The sequence below is a fragment of the Aulonocara stuartgranti genome (assembly GCF_965226115.1).
Source record: "Aulonocara stuartgranti genome assembly, chromosome: 18".
NCBI classification, from domain to species: domain Eukaryota; kingdom Metazoa; phylum Chordata; class Actinopteri; order Cichliformes; family Cichlidae; genus Aulonocara; species Aulonocara stuartgranti.
In genome coordinates, this window is record NC_138954.1 from 11,644,872 (window position 1) to 11,663,132 (window position 18,261).

Sequence of the window (18,261 nt, forward strand, 5' to 3'; positions counted from 1 at the left end):
CTGCAGTGTGAGAGCGAAGTGCTCTAATAGGGTGATATGGTACTATACAATAATAATAATAATAATAATAATAATAATAATAAATTTTATTTATGAGCACCTTTCAAGTCACCCAAGGACACTTTACAATAGGATAAAACACTTAGTAAAACAATGGCAGAATAAGAACAATAAAATAAAAGCACAAGATAAAATTAACAAACAGTGGATTCATAGTGAATATGCAGATTTGAAATATATATATATGTATGTATGTGTGTGCGTGTGCGTGTATACTATTAACTTCAAATATGTAATGTTATGACACAGTACTATATTTTGACACAGTACTATCATGACATCTCTCTCTCTCTTTGTCTCTCACATGCCTTCACATGACACATTGTTTTTCAATTAATCCATTAAATAATGCTTTGGGCATTCTTTATGCACACAAATAGAGTTCACAGGCATGACTACTTCACACAGTTGGGGTGTTTTTTCCTTTGGCTTCTGTGCTCAAGCTGATTCCCCTAAATTGAGAAGTGGAAGAGCGCATTGGCGTAAATAAGTCAAGTCAAGTCAAGTCAAGTTTATTAAACTTTAAACCTTCAGACATTTGCTGTTTTGAAGTTAGACTTAAATAGGCTATGTTTATATTTTCTTTTATAGGCCTTCAGGCTGCTTTCATTTATCATTTATCATCTTGCCTGTTCTTTCTCCATATTTGCTAAACCATGTACTATGTTCTTCAGCATTTAAAGAAATTAGTTTGTGGCTGCTACACAACTATATGGGTTCATCAATTTCATGACAATCAGAGGACCAATGAGAGTACCAGCAACCTTTTCCTTGGCGTGCATGTGTTAAGCAGTTCCCCATTGCTTTGGTATATGTTTAAACTAATTAAATGACTTCATATGTTCAAAGTGCTATATGTTACAGTTGTGTTGCAACTGTAACAGCCTGACTATGTACGTTAGAGTGACAAATTCATGATCAACATACGATAAGAACACAGTAGCTTTAACTCACGAGCTTCTCCCTCATGCAGTATCTTTGCCTCATGCATTTCTTTCAACACTCCCACCACCATCAGGAGGCCCACCTTCAATTTGAAAACGTCCAGACAGATAATAGCAATTATTTTGCATCTAGTATACTAAAAACATTTCGCTCAGATAATATTTGACTTGTGCCATATCTTCTGTGTTCTTTGAATGCCGCTCAAGACTTCCCCCAGAAGCCGTTCACAGTCTGCAACAAGCGCATGTCCTTGACAGCAGGAGTCACCTTCAACCTTCTAAGAAGACTTCAAGTTTTGCATGCCAACTGGTGTTTCCTCCTTTTTAAGGAATATAGACAGTTTGAAAGAGACACAAGGTCTCAAATGCAAATTTATGCCAGTACCAAGTTATCTTATGCTAGAAGTGTTGAGACACACTTTTGGTTTCACAAAAGCATGCGGTGATTGGCTTTACAGTTTTTTTTCCTGGGTGCTCCAGTAAATACTGATGTAAGAGCGGCCACTATAAACTGCAGATGTGAGGAGTAGGGGAGTCTCCAGGCCCTTTTCAGATCACCAGTCAGCAGGAGGTTGGAATGAGTTGATGGGTTGGGCAATGAAGCACAGTATTGTTGGAGTGTTTCCTAGTCAAACTGTTTGAACAGGGAATACTCAAGTGTCTCTGACAGGAGAAATAGACAGAAGTTTCTTGGCACACTTGAACAAAGGGGTTTTGTAAGTCCTGACCTGCATTTCTGATGAGTTTCTCTCCAGCATTAACAGTGGCTGCTGCTTACTTTGTGGCTCAATTCAGTTCAAATTGCTTTTGACATTTGATGAGCCCAGGGTATCTTTTTCACTTCAAATAGACTTTCAGAATTGTCTCAGAGTATATACAGAAGTAGGAGGGGGAAATCCATAGACTACTGAAAATGCTAATGCTATTACCACAGCAGATTTATTTTCTTTAGGAATTCTGCCTTTCAAGAAAATATCAACAGAGAAAACAAGCAATTATCTTGCTATAAAAGAGATACCAGTCGATACAGGCTTTTCTAGTGTTCCTGCTCCAAAAAGCTGAAAATTACACAGAGTGAGCTACTTTAAGCAAGTCAGCTTTATCTCCCTTTATTCAGTGAAGTCCACACTTGTTATTTTTTGTTTTTCCCTTTTCCTTCTAAACTTTTACACAGAGTATCTTTTTTAGTACAACTTAGTTTTTCTGCTAAAGCAGTTGGATCTTTGGTAAGGAGTTGCAGCAGGATGATATGTAGCTACTCTTGTCTGTCACTGATAGCTGTCTTCAGTGTTTATTTGTGATATTTATCAATTAAATACAGTACTTCACTAAATTGTCGTATTTATAAGATCATAATTTTATTGTCCCACATGTGAAAATCACCAGTATCATTAAATCATTTAATGGAGAGAAATCAACTCGTCCTGTAACTAACCTAATACTTAGACAGCTGTCTTCTAGCTAGAGTAGTTTCAGATGTATAGATGATCTTAGATGATTTCTTGAAATAGTATCAAACTCATTAATTAAAGTAAGTGATTTTAAGTGATTCTGGATTTAAACATTCAGTATTTTAGGAAATGAAAGTGTTGGGGAAAACTAAATCTATACACTAGAATAAACTACTTGTATTGAATTACTGAAGCACACTAAGGTTACCATCACTGCTGTATACTGTGTTAGTAAATATACCAGCAACAATAATAAGTGTGTTGATGTGGCTCAGAGTGTACTCTTTTGTTTTTTGCATCTGTGTCTGTTGGAGCTGTTCACTCTCTTTTTAAACCAGACAATTAAGGTGAATCAGAGATTCTGACTTGTCAATTGCCTCAAATGTGACTGCGTGTCTCACTGTGTTAGTCCTCAGACAGAGCAGAATTTTTCTTGTCCTCAGGCTTAATTCATGCTGTGATAAGGTCCAGCTGTTCATGACCCTGGAAAGGATTAAATGGGCTGAGAGGATGTACAAGAATAGTGGGTGGAAAATTTAACACTTCCTCAGAATAGACAACACATCCCTTTCCTTTATTCACTTCCATCATTCTCCCTCTTCAAATATGACCGTAGGGCCACAGCAGCTCTGGAGTTTGGACAGAACGTTTTCAGCATGTTGACCGTTACACTGTAGGTATCCTAACAGATTGGCTGTGACTAGCTGGCTTTGGCAGGGGGATTAAGTAGCCCACATACCCCAGCAACAGCCTACAGTTTTCTGACTGGACATTTGAAGTTCACAGGAAAATATGTTTAAAAATGGAAAATAGGTGACCCTATATTGTTTTTTAAAAAATGTGAAATGATTAGCTAAGTGAAATTGTCAGGAAAACAAACTTGGTGATGACTCATCACCATATGCGCTTCCACTTGCCATTCAGATTTGAGAAGTACACAGAAAGCTCTGTAAACAGATTTGATGATTCACACAGCAGAACGAAAACAGGCCTCTAAAAAGTGTTGTAGCTTTTCTGTATGGTTAAAAACAATACTTTGAAAACAATATTGTGGGACAGAAGTTTGTGTACTAAGAAAAAATAAGTGGATTTTAGATTCTTTATTCTCCACATGACTGATTAAAGAGTAAAATCTCAACGAGCTGATCAACTAAGTATTTTTTCCTAACCCTAACTCCTTTCACCTTTCTTCTTTTCATACTTTTGTCTCTGAGAATGAACTTGGAATGAAGCAGTCAAGACGTGACTGAAGTGCAGAAATTACTGCCACTTTTTACAAGGTCCCTTCATTTTCACACGCTCAAAGGTAATTGGAAAAACGACTGATAAGTAGCTTCAGTTCCAGGTGTAGCTGGTTCCCTCACTATTTCATGAAAAATTACAGAGGCGAATGGTTCTGAGTTGATTTAAATTGTTGCATTTGGTAGCTGTTCATTAGACTTCTCAATATGAGGTTCAGAAAGGTGACAATGCGAGGGAAGAAGGCTGTGATTAGGCGGACCCCCTCCCCCCAATGATTTTACAGAGAGAAATTTTAGAAATAGCTACGTCAACAATACATGGTGGAGTTCATAGCATATTTTCTGTTCAATCAAATGCTGCAGTACAGGACAGATGGGAACTGGCAGAAAACAGTGAAAGCAATCAAAGAGGAAAAGAAAGACAAGGAAAAGAAATGAAATGGCAAACCCCACTGACTCTAACCCAGTTGAGTATATATTTTTTTTCCTTACTGAAGATAAAGTTGAAGGCAGAAATGTCTACAAACAAGCAGTAATTGAAGGCAGCTGCTGTAAGGGCCTGGCAAAGCTTCTTAAAAGAAGAAACTCAGCATTTGGCAATATTCATCAGTCCCAGACTTCAGGCTGTCACTGACTACAAAGGAATTTTAATCACACTTAAAAATAAAAATGTCTTTTGTCAGTGTGTCCAATTACTTTAGAGGGAAAAATGGCTGACATGGCTTGCATATACTTTAGCAGAAGCAACATTTAGACGCCGTTTAAATAAATAGGGACATGTGTTGTGCCAAAGTCTGTCATAAAGTGAATAATAATAATAATAATAAAAAACAGCCCAATGAAAACAATTGGAATCACAAATGAGATCATTCTGTTTTTGCCTCTTTACTGTGCTGTAACTTCACAACCTTAACCTGCACCGCTTTTAGTAACAAACCCTTCCACTTGGGAAGCTGCACAACATACCACATTTGTGTTGTTGTTCCTGTTTTCTGTGAGATAGGAAGTCATATTTGGTCTGTCACATTGGTTTTGTGAAACGTATTCAATGGTTTAGGTGCTTCATTATCATAAATGTAATCTGTTCTTTCATACTCACCACTGCTAAAATGACAAACTCCCTGGGAAGAAAAGATAATTATCGCCAATTTGCATTTGTTGTAGACACTTTAGCAGCACGCAGTCCTCAGCTATTATTATGTCTACATTATGCGGGTTGTGCTGTAAATTGCAGCCTTGTGATCTCTGTGAGCGTTTTATTTTACAGTAAAAATGAGAAACTGAAATATCAAACTCTCAAAACATATCTGCTGCCCGTTTTAAGAGGTTAAAGGTTTGACTCAGCATGTTGTTGGACAAAACATGTAGCTTTGGTCGTAGATGTGCTTTCTCTTTTTCCCATTTTTTGATAATGCATGTTGTTTTTTAGGTAAGTATTGTAACGTTTTGGTGTTTAACATTTCCTCAGTATTTACTATAGATGCCAGTGGTACAGTTAGGAAACTACTGTCATTCAATGTTGACAAGATCTCCGATTTTATGCACTGCAAAATCGTGGATTTTAGCAACACACACTGGTTGGATTAATTAATAAATTCATTTTTCTATAAATGACGTTTTATCTGTAAGTGGATCCAAATGATTGCAACATGAATTTGGCAAAGCACCAGACATTTATTTCAGTTGTACATAGGTTGTAAACATACTGCTATTACACAGGTTTCAAAGCGGTTCTGAAGTCTTTGCTATCATAGCTTTAAGCTAACGATGTGGAGAGGCAAACAGATCTTGATCAAAGTCAAATCTGAGTCAGAGAGAAAAGCTGGAAGAGATCACAGTGCCTGGGCTCGGCAGAATCAATCACATGAACCCAAACTCTTGGAACCACTAATCCTCACTAATCTTAAATTATAATGGCCAAGTTAAGGTAGTATGTAGAAGGCAGCGCAGAATCACAACAAGATCGCTACTTATTTCTTCACCCAAATAGCAACACAGACATTTTTGAGAATCCAGTTTTAATATTTTTAAATGAACAATTCAAGGCACATGAAAACATTTTGTCCATTGTTACAAAGAAAACATGAACAAGGCTTTTCTTGGAATTATTTCTTCGTAAAAGTTAGAAACCACAATCAAGTATTCAAACTTGATTATAAACAAGGCTGAAGAGCCAAATGTGTCCACATTTGTAACAGAGGCATCTAACGGAATAAATTCTGTCTTAAAGAATAAGCCATTTTTTGTAATATTTATATTCCCGTTTAATTGTTTTTAATGGCTTGGTTTCCAAACTGAGTTTTAATAAACAAAAAAAATAAAAAATGGTGTTTGTGTTGGGTGTTCCAGTTTCTTTTTAATCACATAAAAGTTCCGAAAGTTGTGTTATTTACAAAAAGATTACGTCATACTTACAAATTGCTCTTGTCAAATATAAAATAAAAAATAATTCTCATCAGATTTGTTCTTAACAGACATTAAATAGGTTTTATTCTAATGCTGTTTACCAAATATTTATTGAAAATTTCAGAGGCGGGGCACATGCAGGTTTTTAGAGTGGATTCATAAAGGAACAGTATTGTACAAATAATAATAATAATAATTACAGTTTAATCAAAAAAAAATTTGTAGCACCTTGAGTGTTTTGTGATTCTGCACAAAAGCACATCTGTGGTTGTATTCAGAGCAGCACCGGGAGCATCGAGAGAGGGAGGCGTGGTTGTAGGGGAAGGACGAGGGAGGATTGGGCTTAGGGGGAGTGGAGCCTCTCTCTGCTGCTGTAAGTGTGCCACCGTCCACCATGGCATCAAATGTCCTTTTCCTGATGTCATTCCCATTAGTAAGTTAAAGTCATGTGATTCTGGCCCTACAAGGGCGAGGAGCAGTTTCCCCTGGTCAGCGCTTTCATGACAGGGCCTGGGGGACTCTTCTTCTCCTTGTTGGAGTGGATCTTCTTGGCAACAAAAGAAAAGACAGGCTTTCGCTTCGCGGGGAGAGAAGATGAAGGTTGTCAGATCTCAGCATGTGGGTGTTAATATATACCCTCTGACCCTGTCCTTCAGCGGGGAGCAGGGGTGTGTCTAGCCAAGGAAACACACAGGTCCGACCTCAAAGCCAAACCTCTGGTTGGATTTCCCAAAGTCATTCAGCATGACGTCAATGATGGGCAACTGGTCGATGCGGGGAGTGTTGATCTCCAACACCGTCTTTGAATAGCCCTGCTTCGCCTACAAACACAAAAGGGCGCACAGGGAGGCAGATATTTTGTTAAGGTGGTTCAAGTAAAGTAAACTAACCATGTTAACCCAATTTCCTTCATGGTCAACCTTCAGGATCAATAAAGTTTTATTGAATTGAATGTTAGCGCAAGGTACTAAATAATATAACATTATTTAAAATATAGATGGTTTTGGCACACGATACTCCTGAAACAACTGACTGATTAAATAACAAACAACAAATAATAATTTCATAGCTAATTAGTTTATTAGTCAAACATTGCGAAAAAAAAAAAAAAAAAAAAAACAACATCAACAAACTAGTCTTCAAGCTACCTGATAAAAACCTTATTAAATTAATGCAACTCCAAAATAGTGGAAAAAATATAGTTTAAATTGTAATAGCTAACACATTACATGTAATATTACAAAAATTCGTGCCCACGTACTGAATTCTATAATTATAGTATCGATTACATCCAGTGAAACCTAAAGTGACATTTGCCTTTTAGTCTAATACATATTTATACAGTGCTTACCAAATTTAACCCAATGTAAAGTTTATGTCCCAAATTAACAATATCAGTAATTACAGAAATCAATTTTTATGTTTACGTTTTGATCAAGATGCCGAGTTAAAGTTTATTAATCTGTTTTGGTGGTTGAAAGTTATGCTATAAAAACGGTACGCTGTGAACTCTCTGATCTTTAGTTTTTGACAGATTTGTAAAATAGTTGTGTTTTTCTGTTTCTGTGACAGTGGTCTAATAAATTTGTTAATCAATGTATGCTGTAGCCTCTGACACTCCGTAGACCTCCTATACACACAGCAAAATGTGTTTCACTAAGAATTAATTCATTGGATCCAGTTAAACTGATCACCATTTTGAAACAGGCTCTCGTTTTAGTTAAAGATCAGTGCTAACTGATCCAGTTATAGCATGTATCTACTTTTAAATGCCCTCATTGAGTCTATTAACCTTGCACTTGATCTCACTCTTACTCTATTCTCCCCAGGATAAAAATTACTTAAGATTTCTCTACAGCAGTCTACATATTTGTGAGGATTAATAGGATTTCATGGGATTTAGAAAAAAAGTTTAATTACAAACTGAAAGTTAGAAAATTAGTGTTTACCGAGCAGCCGTCCATCAGCGGCCTGATGAAGGGATTATTGTCATAAGACATTTCCTCGTCGTTGGAGCCCAGGAAGCGCAGTGCCTTGTCATAGCTGTCAGCATCTATATCGTGCCAGGCCACAGACTGATGGCAAATGTAGGTGAAGTTCTGCCGAGCTGAGGAGCTTAGCAGCTTCAGGAAGGTCATCTGCACTGGGTTGATGGCGTTGTCTGCTGCATCAACGTAGCTTAACTGGGGAAACATGGAGAGAATGAAAAAATCTGAGAGAGGGAGAAAGGATGTGGTAAAAGTTGGAAAGAAGAAATATAATTATGGTAATGAGAGATGGAGTGAGGTGAGTGAAGCTGAAAAATAGTATGAGACAGGAATGAAAAAATGAAGTAACAGGAAACAAGTGGAGGAACAAAAGGAAATTGAGGAAAGGTAAAATGCAAAGCATATGAGAGGGAGATGTATAACAGGGGAAGAAAGGAGAGATGTTGGTGGGAAAGAGTAACTGTTAGCAAGACAATATGATAGAGGAGCAAAATTGAAAAACTTATCTGAAAAGGATGTGAATGTCTACTGGGAGGTAATAGAAAAGAAAATAAGAGCTGTGCGGGTTGACTCACGATTTTGCCACGCTTAAATTCACTGAACCATGAACCTGGAGACTCCTTAGGCCAGTTAGATATTCTAGCCTGCAATAAATATCACACATTAATTAAATGAATTACCAAACTAGTAAAGTGCTAGTATTGCCACTGCTGTAAACAGACATTTAACATATAACTGCAAATAGCACTAATCTTTGTCAATACCCTACTGAACAGGGCTATGTAATTATATTATGATTATTATTATTATAATAAAGCAGATCAATTGTTGATTGACTGCGAGAAAAGGATAATATGTTGGCTTCAACTGTATATAATCAGGTGTCAATGTCACTTGCCCCTGTGGATTTCTTGTCTGGGTAGATGCAGGTTTCTCCACCTGCTGTGAAGTTACAGAACACTTTGATGGTGTCTCCTATACAGCCCTGGTTTGGATCAATCCAGTATTCACCTAAGAGAGAAACAGGGACATACATAAGGAGGTGGTATGATGAACAGCTTGAAAAAGACTGCTTAACTATGTAGAAATACACATTTTTTTCTACTATAAGTCACTTATAATATATAACTAAATGTTAAAATCTCAATTTTACCATCTGGGAAATCAGGCTGGCTAAGATGCAGGTCATTGCAGGTCCTGGCTGGGTTATCTTGGGTGCCCATTGGGAACTTCATGCGCTCAATGTCCTGTTTGAGGTTGTTGAGAGATCCAAAAACATCCTCCATTCCCTCCACGCCATCAACGCCGTAGTCTGCCAGTGGCTCATCTTCCTGCATCTCAGCTTGCCTTCTGGTCTTTCGGGAAGACTGCTGGATAGGCAGGGGCTGGATGACATCAGCAGGTGGACCCTGCAGCACAGAGGTTAAAGGTCAAGTGGAATTTTTGTAAACTACACTTTTCTGTCTAACAGTACAAAAGTCTAAAAAGTTCACAAATCACAAGGTGAAGAAATGACCTGTGGGCAACTGTTCAAAACCAAAGTACTTCATTCACAATAATAATTACAATTAAGGAGCCGGAACCATGCCATCATGTTTTATTTAGAAATTACCACAGTAATTAATAGACTAGAAAAATATTTGCTGATTAATCCCCATAATTTACTAAACCAGCAACTCACTAATTTTAGTTTGTGAAAAACTGTTTAGTAACAGTCTTTATTGTTAATGTAATGTAATGTTAATGAGCATTATGTACAATGTATAATTTAATGACAATAAACTCACAGGTGGTCCGGGTGGCCCAATCAATCCAGGGTCTCCCTTCTGACCAGTTGAACCCTGAAAACAAAAGTCATCATTGATTTATTTTATTTAAAGGAAGCCTCTTCTTTTAAAAACAATGCAGAAGAAAGATTACAACTTACAGTTGATCCTTTTGCGCCCTTTTGTCCTTGAGGGCCCTGAAGGGAATTAAGGCAATATTAACAGGTGAACAACACTGAATCAAAGATGGAAAACATGTTTGTTCGGCAAGATTTGTAACTTACAGAAATTCCAGGAGGACCAGGAGGGCCAAGAGGACCCGATTGACCATTAATGCCCTGAAAATTTAAAATAAATGATGTCAATCAACATGCAGTGAATAGATGTGTAAAATAAGATATGAAGTCGTATCTATTCAACTCAAAATGTCTTGCAGTAAAGGCAGTGACAGATAACCCATTTTCATTATTGATTATTTGCAACAAAGTGGCAGTACAAGAATAATTATTAGAACACAAACAAACTGATGTTCAGTGTAACTTAACAGGCTTCACATTTACTGTATAAGCTAATATAATGACTCTATGGGATACTTACAGACTCTCCCTTGCCACCTGCAGTTCCCTGGGGTCCAGGAAGACCTCTGTCTCCCTTCTCTCCAGGTTCACCAGGAGGTCCAATTAGACCAATTAGACCTGGGTGACCCTAGAGCCAGAAGAAGAAGCCAAATCAAAATATATTAAAGGGGCACGAAATCAATTCAAAAAGAAGATATTTTTACTAATTATGTTACATCATTTTCATATCGGCAATATTTTAATGTTTGTACATTTACGACCAACAAGAAAAGTAAATATGCTAATTCATATGTGAGTTTGTTCACAATGACTGGCAAGATGGCCTTAACGCTGTCTTATTTCTGCATATAAATAATTAGTGTGTTTATTGCAGTCATCATATTTAACAATGGTGGTCTGTCTCAGCACCTGCTGGTGAGCAATGTTATGACCATCTGCTTCTGACTACTGCATGCTGGCATTAAACCAATGACCATTACGAAGATGATATTATTGGGCTTATACATATTCATTCACTGCATTAAATCACTGTGTGAAAGACTCCTCACAAATCAGAGCCTTTCTTCTTCTCACTGGGAGTGTGAACAAAGAGACAGGCCGAGATATTTGCTTACTTCGGGAGCTTCAGATAAGGTGCATAAGCAGACACAAGAAATATAAAATAAAGCAATTTGAGATTAGCATCGTAATAATGTCTTGCCTTCTCTCCCTTGTATCCAGAGTCACCTTTCATACCAGGAAGTCCAGGTGGTCCCTGTGGAGAGAGAATCAGGTTGTCAAGTCTAACTGTCAGTGTGAAATGAATTCACACTGTCTTACAATGACAGCCGACACTGGTCTCTGCATTTGTGTTTACTATTCAGTATCTTCTTTGCAGAGCTACAAAACTAACGATCACACCAAAAACTTTATTGTGTCATAACAATCCTGTTGAAAATGGCTGATTTATAAATATTATGACTAGAAAGCAGTTCATATTCCAGATATTAAAGTATTATATGGGGGCGGTGCAAGGAAATGTCTTACAATAGGACCAGGAGGGCCATCTTGACCGGAAGCACCAGAGAGTCCTTGCTCACCCTGAAAATAAGAAAAAATAGTATTTTTTATAATTAAATAAAACAATTATTAGGAGATTTGCCAGTAATACTTGCTTATAAAATGTATAATGGTGCAGAAAATGTGATTATCAAAGATCCACTCACAACAGGGCCAGGGATTCCACGAAGACCCTCAGCACCAGACTTTCCAGGGGGACCTTGGGGTCCCACAGGTCCAGTTTTCCCAACAGGTCCTTCTGCTCCAGCTTCTCCCTGTAAAACAAAGTAACATCAGTCCTTATCATCATCTTCATAAGTCATTCACGAGTAGTGTACCGTTTGAAAAGCAAACTTCTGGAGCACTGTAACAAAAAATAATTTCCCCCAGGGATCAATAAAGTATTCTGATTCTGATTCTGATTCTGTAGGCAAAAAAAAGAAAGAAAAAGAAAACAAACAAATCCATGTTAACTGTATTTAACTTTCTCATCAAATGTATAAAACAGATGGTCTTTGGATATTATGCACACTTATATACAGCCATGGGTAGCAGATCCAAACAAAACAAGAACCCACATATTTATTCTGGCAATTGTCAAAACTTTGCAGGGACCTTTGCTTTGCAATACAGGCAATAGGCTATATCATACCGTTCACGGTAATACCGGTGTAATGTTGGGCAACGATAGGAAAATGAAATATCGCGATAGAATATGGGTAAAACACGCATGCGCAGTGCCTTTGTTTACATACGCACATGGCGGCGACGCAGAATGAGAAGAGCGAAAGTGGATCGTTGAATGAAACGGATGAACCAGAATTGGTTTGTAAAAATGCTGCAACTTCAGTGGTGTGGAACTGGTTTAGCTTTCATCCGTCAGATACACAACAAAGCACTATTTTTGGTAGAGCATGCTAGCAGGTCGTCGTTATTACCGTGTTTTTTGGAAAATACGGCACACTTAAAATCAATCCTTTGATTTTTCTGAAAATCGACAGTGCCCCTTATAATCCCATGTGCCTTATGTATGAATTCTGGTTGTGTTTACTGACCTCGAAACGATTTTATGTGGTACACGGCGCTTGAAAATCTGTCAAATGTTTCAGTATGTCTTTGCTAAGCTACGAAGCCACACCGCTTGATGGATTGTCGGAGCATTACGGCTATCGTAGGCAGGCGCCTCGCGGAGTGATACGTACTGTGCTTCAACATAATATTACCGTATTGTGTGTATAACCTCTTTTTAAGTTTTGTGGATTTTATACATGGTTATGCTGAGGATATGTCGGCCAATTTCCACTGGAAATGCCTTTTCGTTAAACTGTCAACAAGGAATTTGCATTTGCACTGTTAATTTTTTATATAACTTTAATGCACTTAAAAAAGCTGCTTGTTAAAGTGAAAATACATTGATGTTTTGTTTTTTTGCACTAATAAAGTTGAGAAGTTGTAAAGTATTTTGTCTAGTGTCAATTATATCGTCAGTTATATCGTTATCGCAACTTTTCAAAAGTATATTGTGATAAATATTTTTGGTCATATCGCCCTGCTCTAACAGGCAAAATCCTGTGGTACCAACACTATATGACCTCTGTCCAACTTGATAATTAAACTAATCCTGTATCTCAAAGTCATACATTTCGATATTCTGAATGTTCTCTGCTGCAAAAGCTTAGAGTGGAGGGATTTGAGGATTTGCGACGTCAAAACAGACCAAATGTTACCAGGTCACATCTGCTGTCTCTGAGCAGGAACGACAGGTTTTTATGTATTGAAGTTCCAGAGATGTCATATTGACTAGGATGATAGGCGGAGCGGATTAGATTGTTCTGACAACTAATTAGGCCTGGATTTGACACTCAAGGATCACCACGCAGGCTTTGGCTTGTCTCCGTCAAATCAAGTGTAATCCTTTACCTCAGTGTGGATAGAATGTGCACTTTGTCCATATGTCCGTCTGTGAGTGTGTGCGTGTGTTGAAAATAAGTCAGAGATGGAGACTGACAAAAATACAAAAGAAGTGATATTTGTCATGTTTTCTGTTTGTGCAATTCTTTAAACCGTGTGATTTGTGTACAAAAAAAACCCCAACACAATTTAAAACGTTCAATGATTTTTAAACTCTTTCAATCATTATCTTTGATTGTGCAGAAAATTGTGTACTTTAACAAAACAATCAAATCTGTTGACAGTCTCAGAAATAAGTTGTTGCTATTAATTTGTCTATTTGTGTGCAATTCAGCTGAAGAAAATGTTAGAGCAAAAGCTTTGAATGGATGTAGCTTGTTCTTTCCAGAATTTCTAGACATTTCTTTTTGCTGGAAAACATTTTTGCAAATATTTTAAAAATTTGGCATTTTATTTCAACATGCAAAGAAAGACATTAAGGAGTTGTGACAATCTTGTTGGCTCACAGTTGCTTATGACACATCCAGCAGTTTTGGAGCAGCCTTATTACTCATGTGGAGTCCTTTTTTTACTAGCAAATCCCTTGGCTGTTTTTGGTCTCTGCCAAATTCTGACTGAAATATCTTACTCTTTAAATGGTCCACTATGTTCAGTAGCTATTCAGTAGATTTGTCTATCTGCCATGTGGTCGTGAACAATGGATTTTTTTAGCCTTTTTTAGTGAAATCAACTGAAATCATGCTAACATTTTGACATATTAACATAATCAAATTACTGTACTCAAAAAAGTTGAAAATCACTATATAAGCTGAAGGTGAAGATTAAGATGACAAATCTTTGTTCATCAGTAAGAGAAATAGCTTTCATACTTCATAGGATCAACACGTTTATTATATTCATAAGTTAGGTTAAATGCTGTAATATAGTTATAATTACCCAAACTTTTAAAAAAATTAAACAGTATATATTAACACCGTTCAAAACACGATTATAATTTACAAAATCCTACTTTCTCTAACTTACCTTAGATCCCTTTTCTCCTTGTCTGCCTGCCTGACCTGCTGGTCCAGCGGGTCCCTGGGAAAAACAAAGTTTAAACAATATGAGGATTTTGTAAGCACATACTTGGAAAACAAATCATTGTAAGACCTGCTAAAAAGCACACACCAACTGACTTTGTCCCTAAAAGTAAAATGATCCAACATTTGCAAAACACACAGCAGTTTCATATACATACTAATTATTTATCTGAAGCATGCTCTGACCTTGAGTTACGCAGGACCAGGCAACATCATTGCAAGAAAATTGTCCTACATTCCAAACATACTGAGATAAAAATGCATCAGCATTTTCACCAAACAGCCTCTGGTCAAAACCTTGTAAGTGGGCTGACATTTGCCATTACAACCCATAATCAAATAGACCAAACAAAAGCCACCAGTCCTCAATGTAGGTTACAAGCACTGGCAACTGAGTATGTGCATTAGTGAATGTGTGTCTGACTGTGTGGATGCGGCCATGTGTGTGTGTGCACCCGTGCGTATGTGTGCTAATGTAGGCAAGCAGCCACATGCATCAATGAGCACCGAACCTGAGTCAATTTCGAGGAGATATTGGGCAAGAAACTAACGCAGAATTACCTTGGAGAAGGATGAAAAATCATATCGCTAAGTCTATTAATATGGACATGCAACTGGGGTCTAATTTGTTCTCCAGCCTCTGCCACCACCAAACTACCCCTTTGAATACAAATTCTCTGGATATAAAATGTTTACCAGGCCAACGTTTTTAAAATGCACGCGCATCCATTTTATCCCAAGACACAGAATCGCATCTAAAACATCCAAACTACTGCGCCTGATGCCTAACGAATAACATTTCTAGCAGTAAAGCACCACCACCACAGGTAGATATAGTTTTTGGAACCCTCAATCTCAGATAATGCTGCAATATCTATCCAGTGATCATTTTTCTGTCCAAGAACCCACAGGGTATCTCCACACAAGCCCTTTGTTGCTGATAGGACTGAGAAATGAATGTGTTTAAGCCATATCAGAGCTTTTTAATCACAATTCCTGCAGTCAAAATACTGCTCAAAAAAAGAGTACAGAAAAATGGCACTGAGATATGTTTCTCCCCTGTGACAATATCAGACTGCTCATTTTAAAGCAAAAGTTATTCCTCGAGGTCCTTAGCTGTAGATATAAATATACTTTTTTCTGCCACTAATCTGTGCCAGTGGTGATGCTGGCATTCAATTAGTCCTGACTTGGTGCCTTTTTCAGAACCACCTAACAAATATTATGTAACATTACTATGAAACACTCTGGAAATTTCCATAAAAGCAAGTGCTATCTCCTAATCATTGGTATATTTTGTCCTACAGCCCATCTCGTAGGCACTGAGGTCAGTTGTTACAGCTTTGAGGGAGTCAATTTTGTGGTGCCACAATATTTTTATGCCAAATCCTCTATCATATGAGTTTTGGCGTTTTTTCTGTATCATTATAGGGTCTGTACCTTAAAATATAAAGTACCTTGTGATTTGGTGCTTTATAAATAAAATTGAATTGGAAATGTGTGGAATCGGTGCTTGATTGGGCATATTCACTGGCACCACACTGCTGGCAAAAAACCAAACAAAAAACCCCGAAGAACTTGAAATATGAAAGTGTCCTTCTCTCTTGTCACACTGTGGCAGCTTTTAATATGGTACATTAACAACATGCTTTATTGATAATTGTAAAACATTATTACCGTAATTGAAAGGCATCATAAAAAAAGCAGCCCAAGTGAAATGAAATAATCTCAGCTGAATTCTGGTGTGAATGAAAGGGTGCAGAGTGCCTGAAATTATAGTGACAAGTTCATTTACTGACATTAGCAGCAGCAGCAGTCCTACTCTTTCACTCTTGCTGCCAGTCAAATTCACAATACGCCAATACTGTCCTGCAGTATGACTGCTCATGGAAATTACTGGTTACTCTAGGATTTAACTAACGGAACAAATTTCCTGTGAAACCATGGATCAATTAAAGACCCGAGTATGTGATCATAAATATGTATCACCGTGCCGTGGATAGTAAAGTAGCACTAAGCATGTTAAGAATGCTGTGCCTCGAATCAAAGTATCATCGCATGCATCATTTTTGAAATGTACTCACCCTTTTGCCAGGAGGTCCTGGTACTCCAGCTTCACCAGATGGACCTGGAGGGCCCTAAAGTAGAATAGACAGAACACTTAACTCCACTTCATAAAAATGGAGGGTGATGTTACATAATGAGATATCTCTACATCTGTAAAAAGAGATACCCAGTTTTAAAGGATGGATATGAAACAGTTTTTTGGTCTCTTTTACACTCACTTCACTGTGTTATTACTAGAGCTTCCTCATTGTAAACTGTATATATTACAGCAGAAGTAAATTGAAATTGTTTGTAATAGACACTATTAGAAATTTTATCTTCATTTTTCCATTACTGTTATTTTTAATGTTAAACTCTAAGAAAGACTGCGACTAACTAATGAAAGAGTAAATCCTGCTCCGTTCTCTCACATTTACAGTAATATGATAATGTTGGACTTACTGGCTGCCCAGCCTCTCCATCATCTCCTCTGTCTCCAGGCAAACCATCCAGACCCTAAACAAAATACACAAATGAGGCAGACAAAACACCATTAATCAATTATAGTCCTGAGACACAATATTATAATATCAAAAAGAATTTTCACAGATAAAAAGAAAAGGTAAAGTTATAATACTGAAAAACTGATCATATTTTCTTTGTTTTCGAGTTAACTGACAATCATTAAAATCCACTAACTCATAACCATAATTATTATGATGCATATACATCAAATTCTGTGATACTGCAAACATGAAGCCACTGATTGAGGGATAAATGCAGCACTTACAGCAGCACCAGGCTCACCAGGGGGGCCAGGGTCTCCTGGGAAGCCGACAGGACCCTGCAGACACATCGAGGCATTGAAAAAAGTGAGCTTGCTTCACATATTTGACATTGTGTCAACAACAGCTGTGGCAGAAGAAAGCTCGACTGAGAAATATGACACAATGACGCTGTCGCTGGCAGCTCTAATAGTGCATCAGTCATGGATGTGTGTATGTGTTTTTGTGCAGCTGACATACAGGGTTACCCTTGGGACCATCATCTCCAGGGGGTCCACGTGCACCGGCGGGTCCAGCAGCTCCTGGGGGCCCAGTTTCTCCCTTCTCACCCGTCTCTCCTTTCGGGCCCTAAGGAAATATAAATCAATGTCTTGTCACCATGAAGACCACATAAGAGCCATCCATACTACTTTGACAATAGGATACTAAATATGGAACAAGTCAAACATGTTATTAAAGCTGTCACTCCAACTACCATCAAAACTTTCACAAAACTGCCCAGAAGAGGAGAAAACTGAAAAAAAGCCCAACTGACTGAACTTTGAGCATCTATTTCAAATGAAAATTTCTATTTTATCCAGCAGATGATAAAGCAAATTAGTCCAGCATAGTGTCTGACTGTAGTAATAGCAATCTTTAAGCATTGGCTATGACTCAGAGCAGCAGTTGAAGCATAATTACAAGCCCAGAATCATTAACTGGTCCACTAGAGCTGAGCAATGCTGGAGCAAATGCCAGCATGGCATCTTTAAAGTTGACCTCATTGTGACGTGCAGCGCTGGAGTCTATCTGTCACTGTACACAGAAGCGAGGCAGCAACCGGATAAGTCAATACATCCTGACAGACTCAAGGTGAGGTGTCCCTTGCTTTACAGAAGCAGTGGCTTAGTCTGGATTGATGGCAAAGCTCTGATCTAAGATGTTCGGGATGACTACTGTGAAAACTTTTCCTTTTTTATACCGTAAGA

At 37.8% G+C, this 18,261-nt stretch overlaps 1 protein-coding gene across 2 annotated transcripts in view; it reads right to left on the reverse strand.

The window, feature by feature from the left end:
* Positions 1-5,350: 5,350 nt before the first annotated feature.
* The window catches only part of col11a1b (collagen, type XI, alpha 1b), an 80,906-nt gene continuing 67,995 nt past the window's right edge, over positions 5,351-18,261 (reverse strand). For both annotated transcript variants that reach the window (XM_082512110.1, XM_082512109.1), the window contains 17 exons: positions 17,534-17,641; positions 17,299-17,352; positions 16,971-17,024; positions 16,547-16,600; positions 14,407-14,460; positions 11,640-11,747; positions 11,461-11,514; positions 11,135-11,188; positions 10,454-10,561; positions 10,141-10,194; positions 10,018-10,053; positions 9,878-9,931; positions 9,244-9,499; positions 8,989-9,101; positions 8,666-8,734; positions 8,052-8,285; positions 5,351-6,923 (listed from right to left, as the gene is read on the reverse strand). In XM_082512110.1, coding sequence (XP_082368236.1) covers positions 6,777-6,923; positions 8,052-8,285; positions 8,666-8,734; positions 8,989-9,101; positions 9,244-9,499; positions 9,878-9,931; positions 10,018-10,053; positions 10,141-10,194; positions 10,454-10,561; positions 11,135-11,188; positions 11,461-11,514; positions 11,640-11,747; positions 14,407-14,460; positions 16,547-16,600; positions 16,971-17,024; positions 17,299-17,352; positions 17,534-17,641 — 1,611 coding nt within the window. In that variant the 3' untranslated portion in view covers positions 5,351-6,776. The remainder of the gene's footprint in view (positions 6,924-8,051; positions 8,286-8,665; positions 8,735-8,988; positions 9,102-9,243; positions 9,500-9,877; positions 9,932-10,017; positions 10,054-10,140; positions 10,195-10,453; positions 10,562-11,134; positions 11,189-11,460; positions 11,515-11,639; positions 11,748-14,406; positions 14,461-16,546; positions 16,601-16,970; positions 17,025-17,298; positions 17,353-17,533; positions 17,642-18,261) is intronic.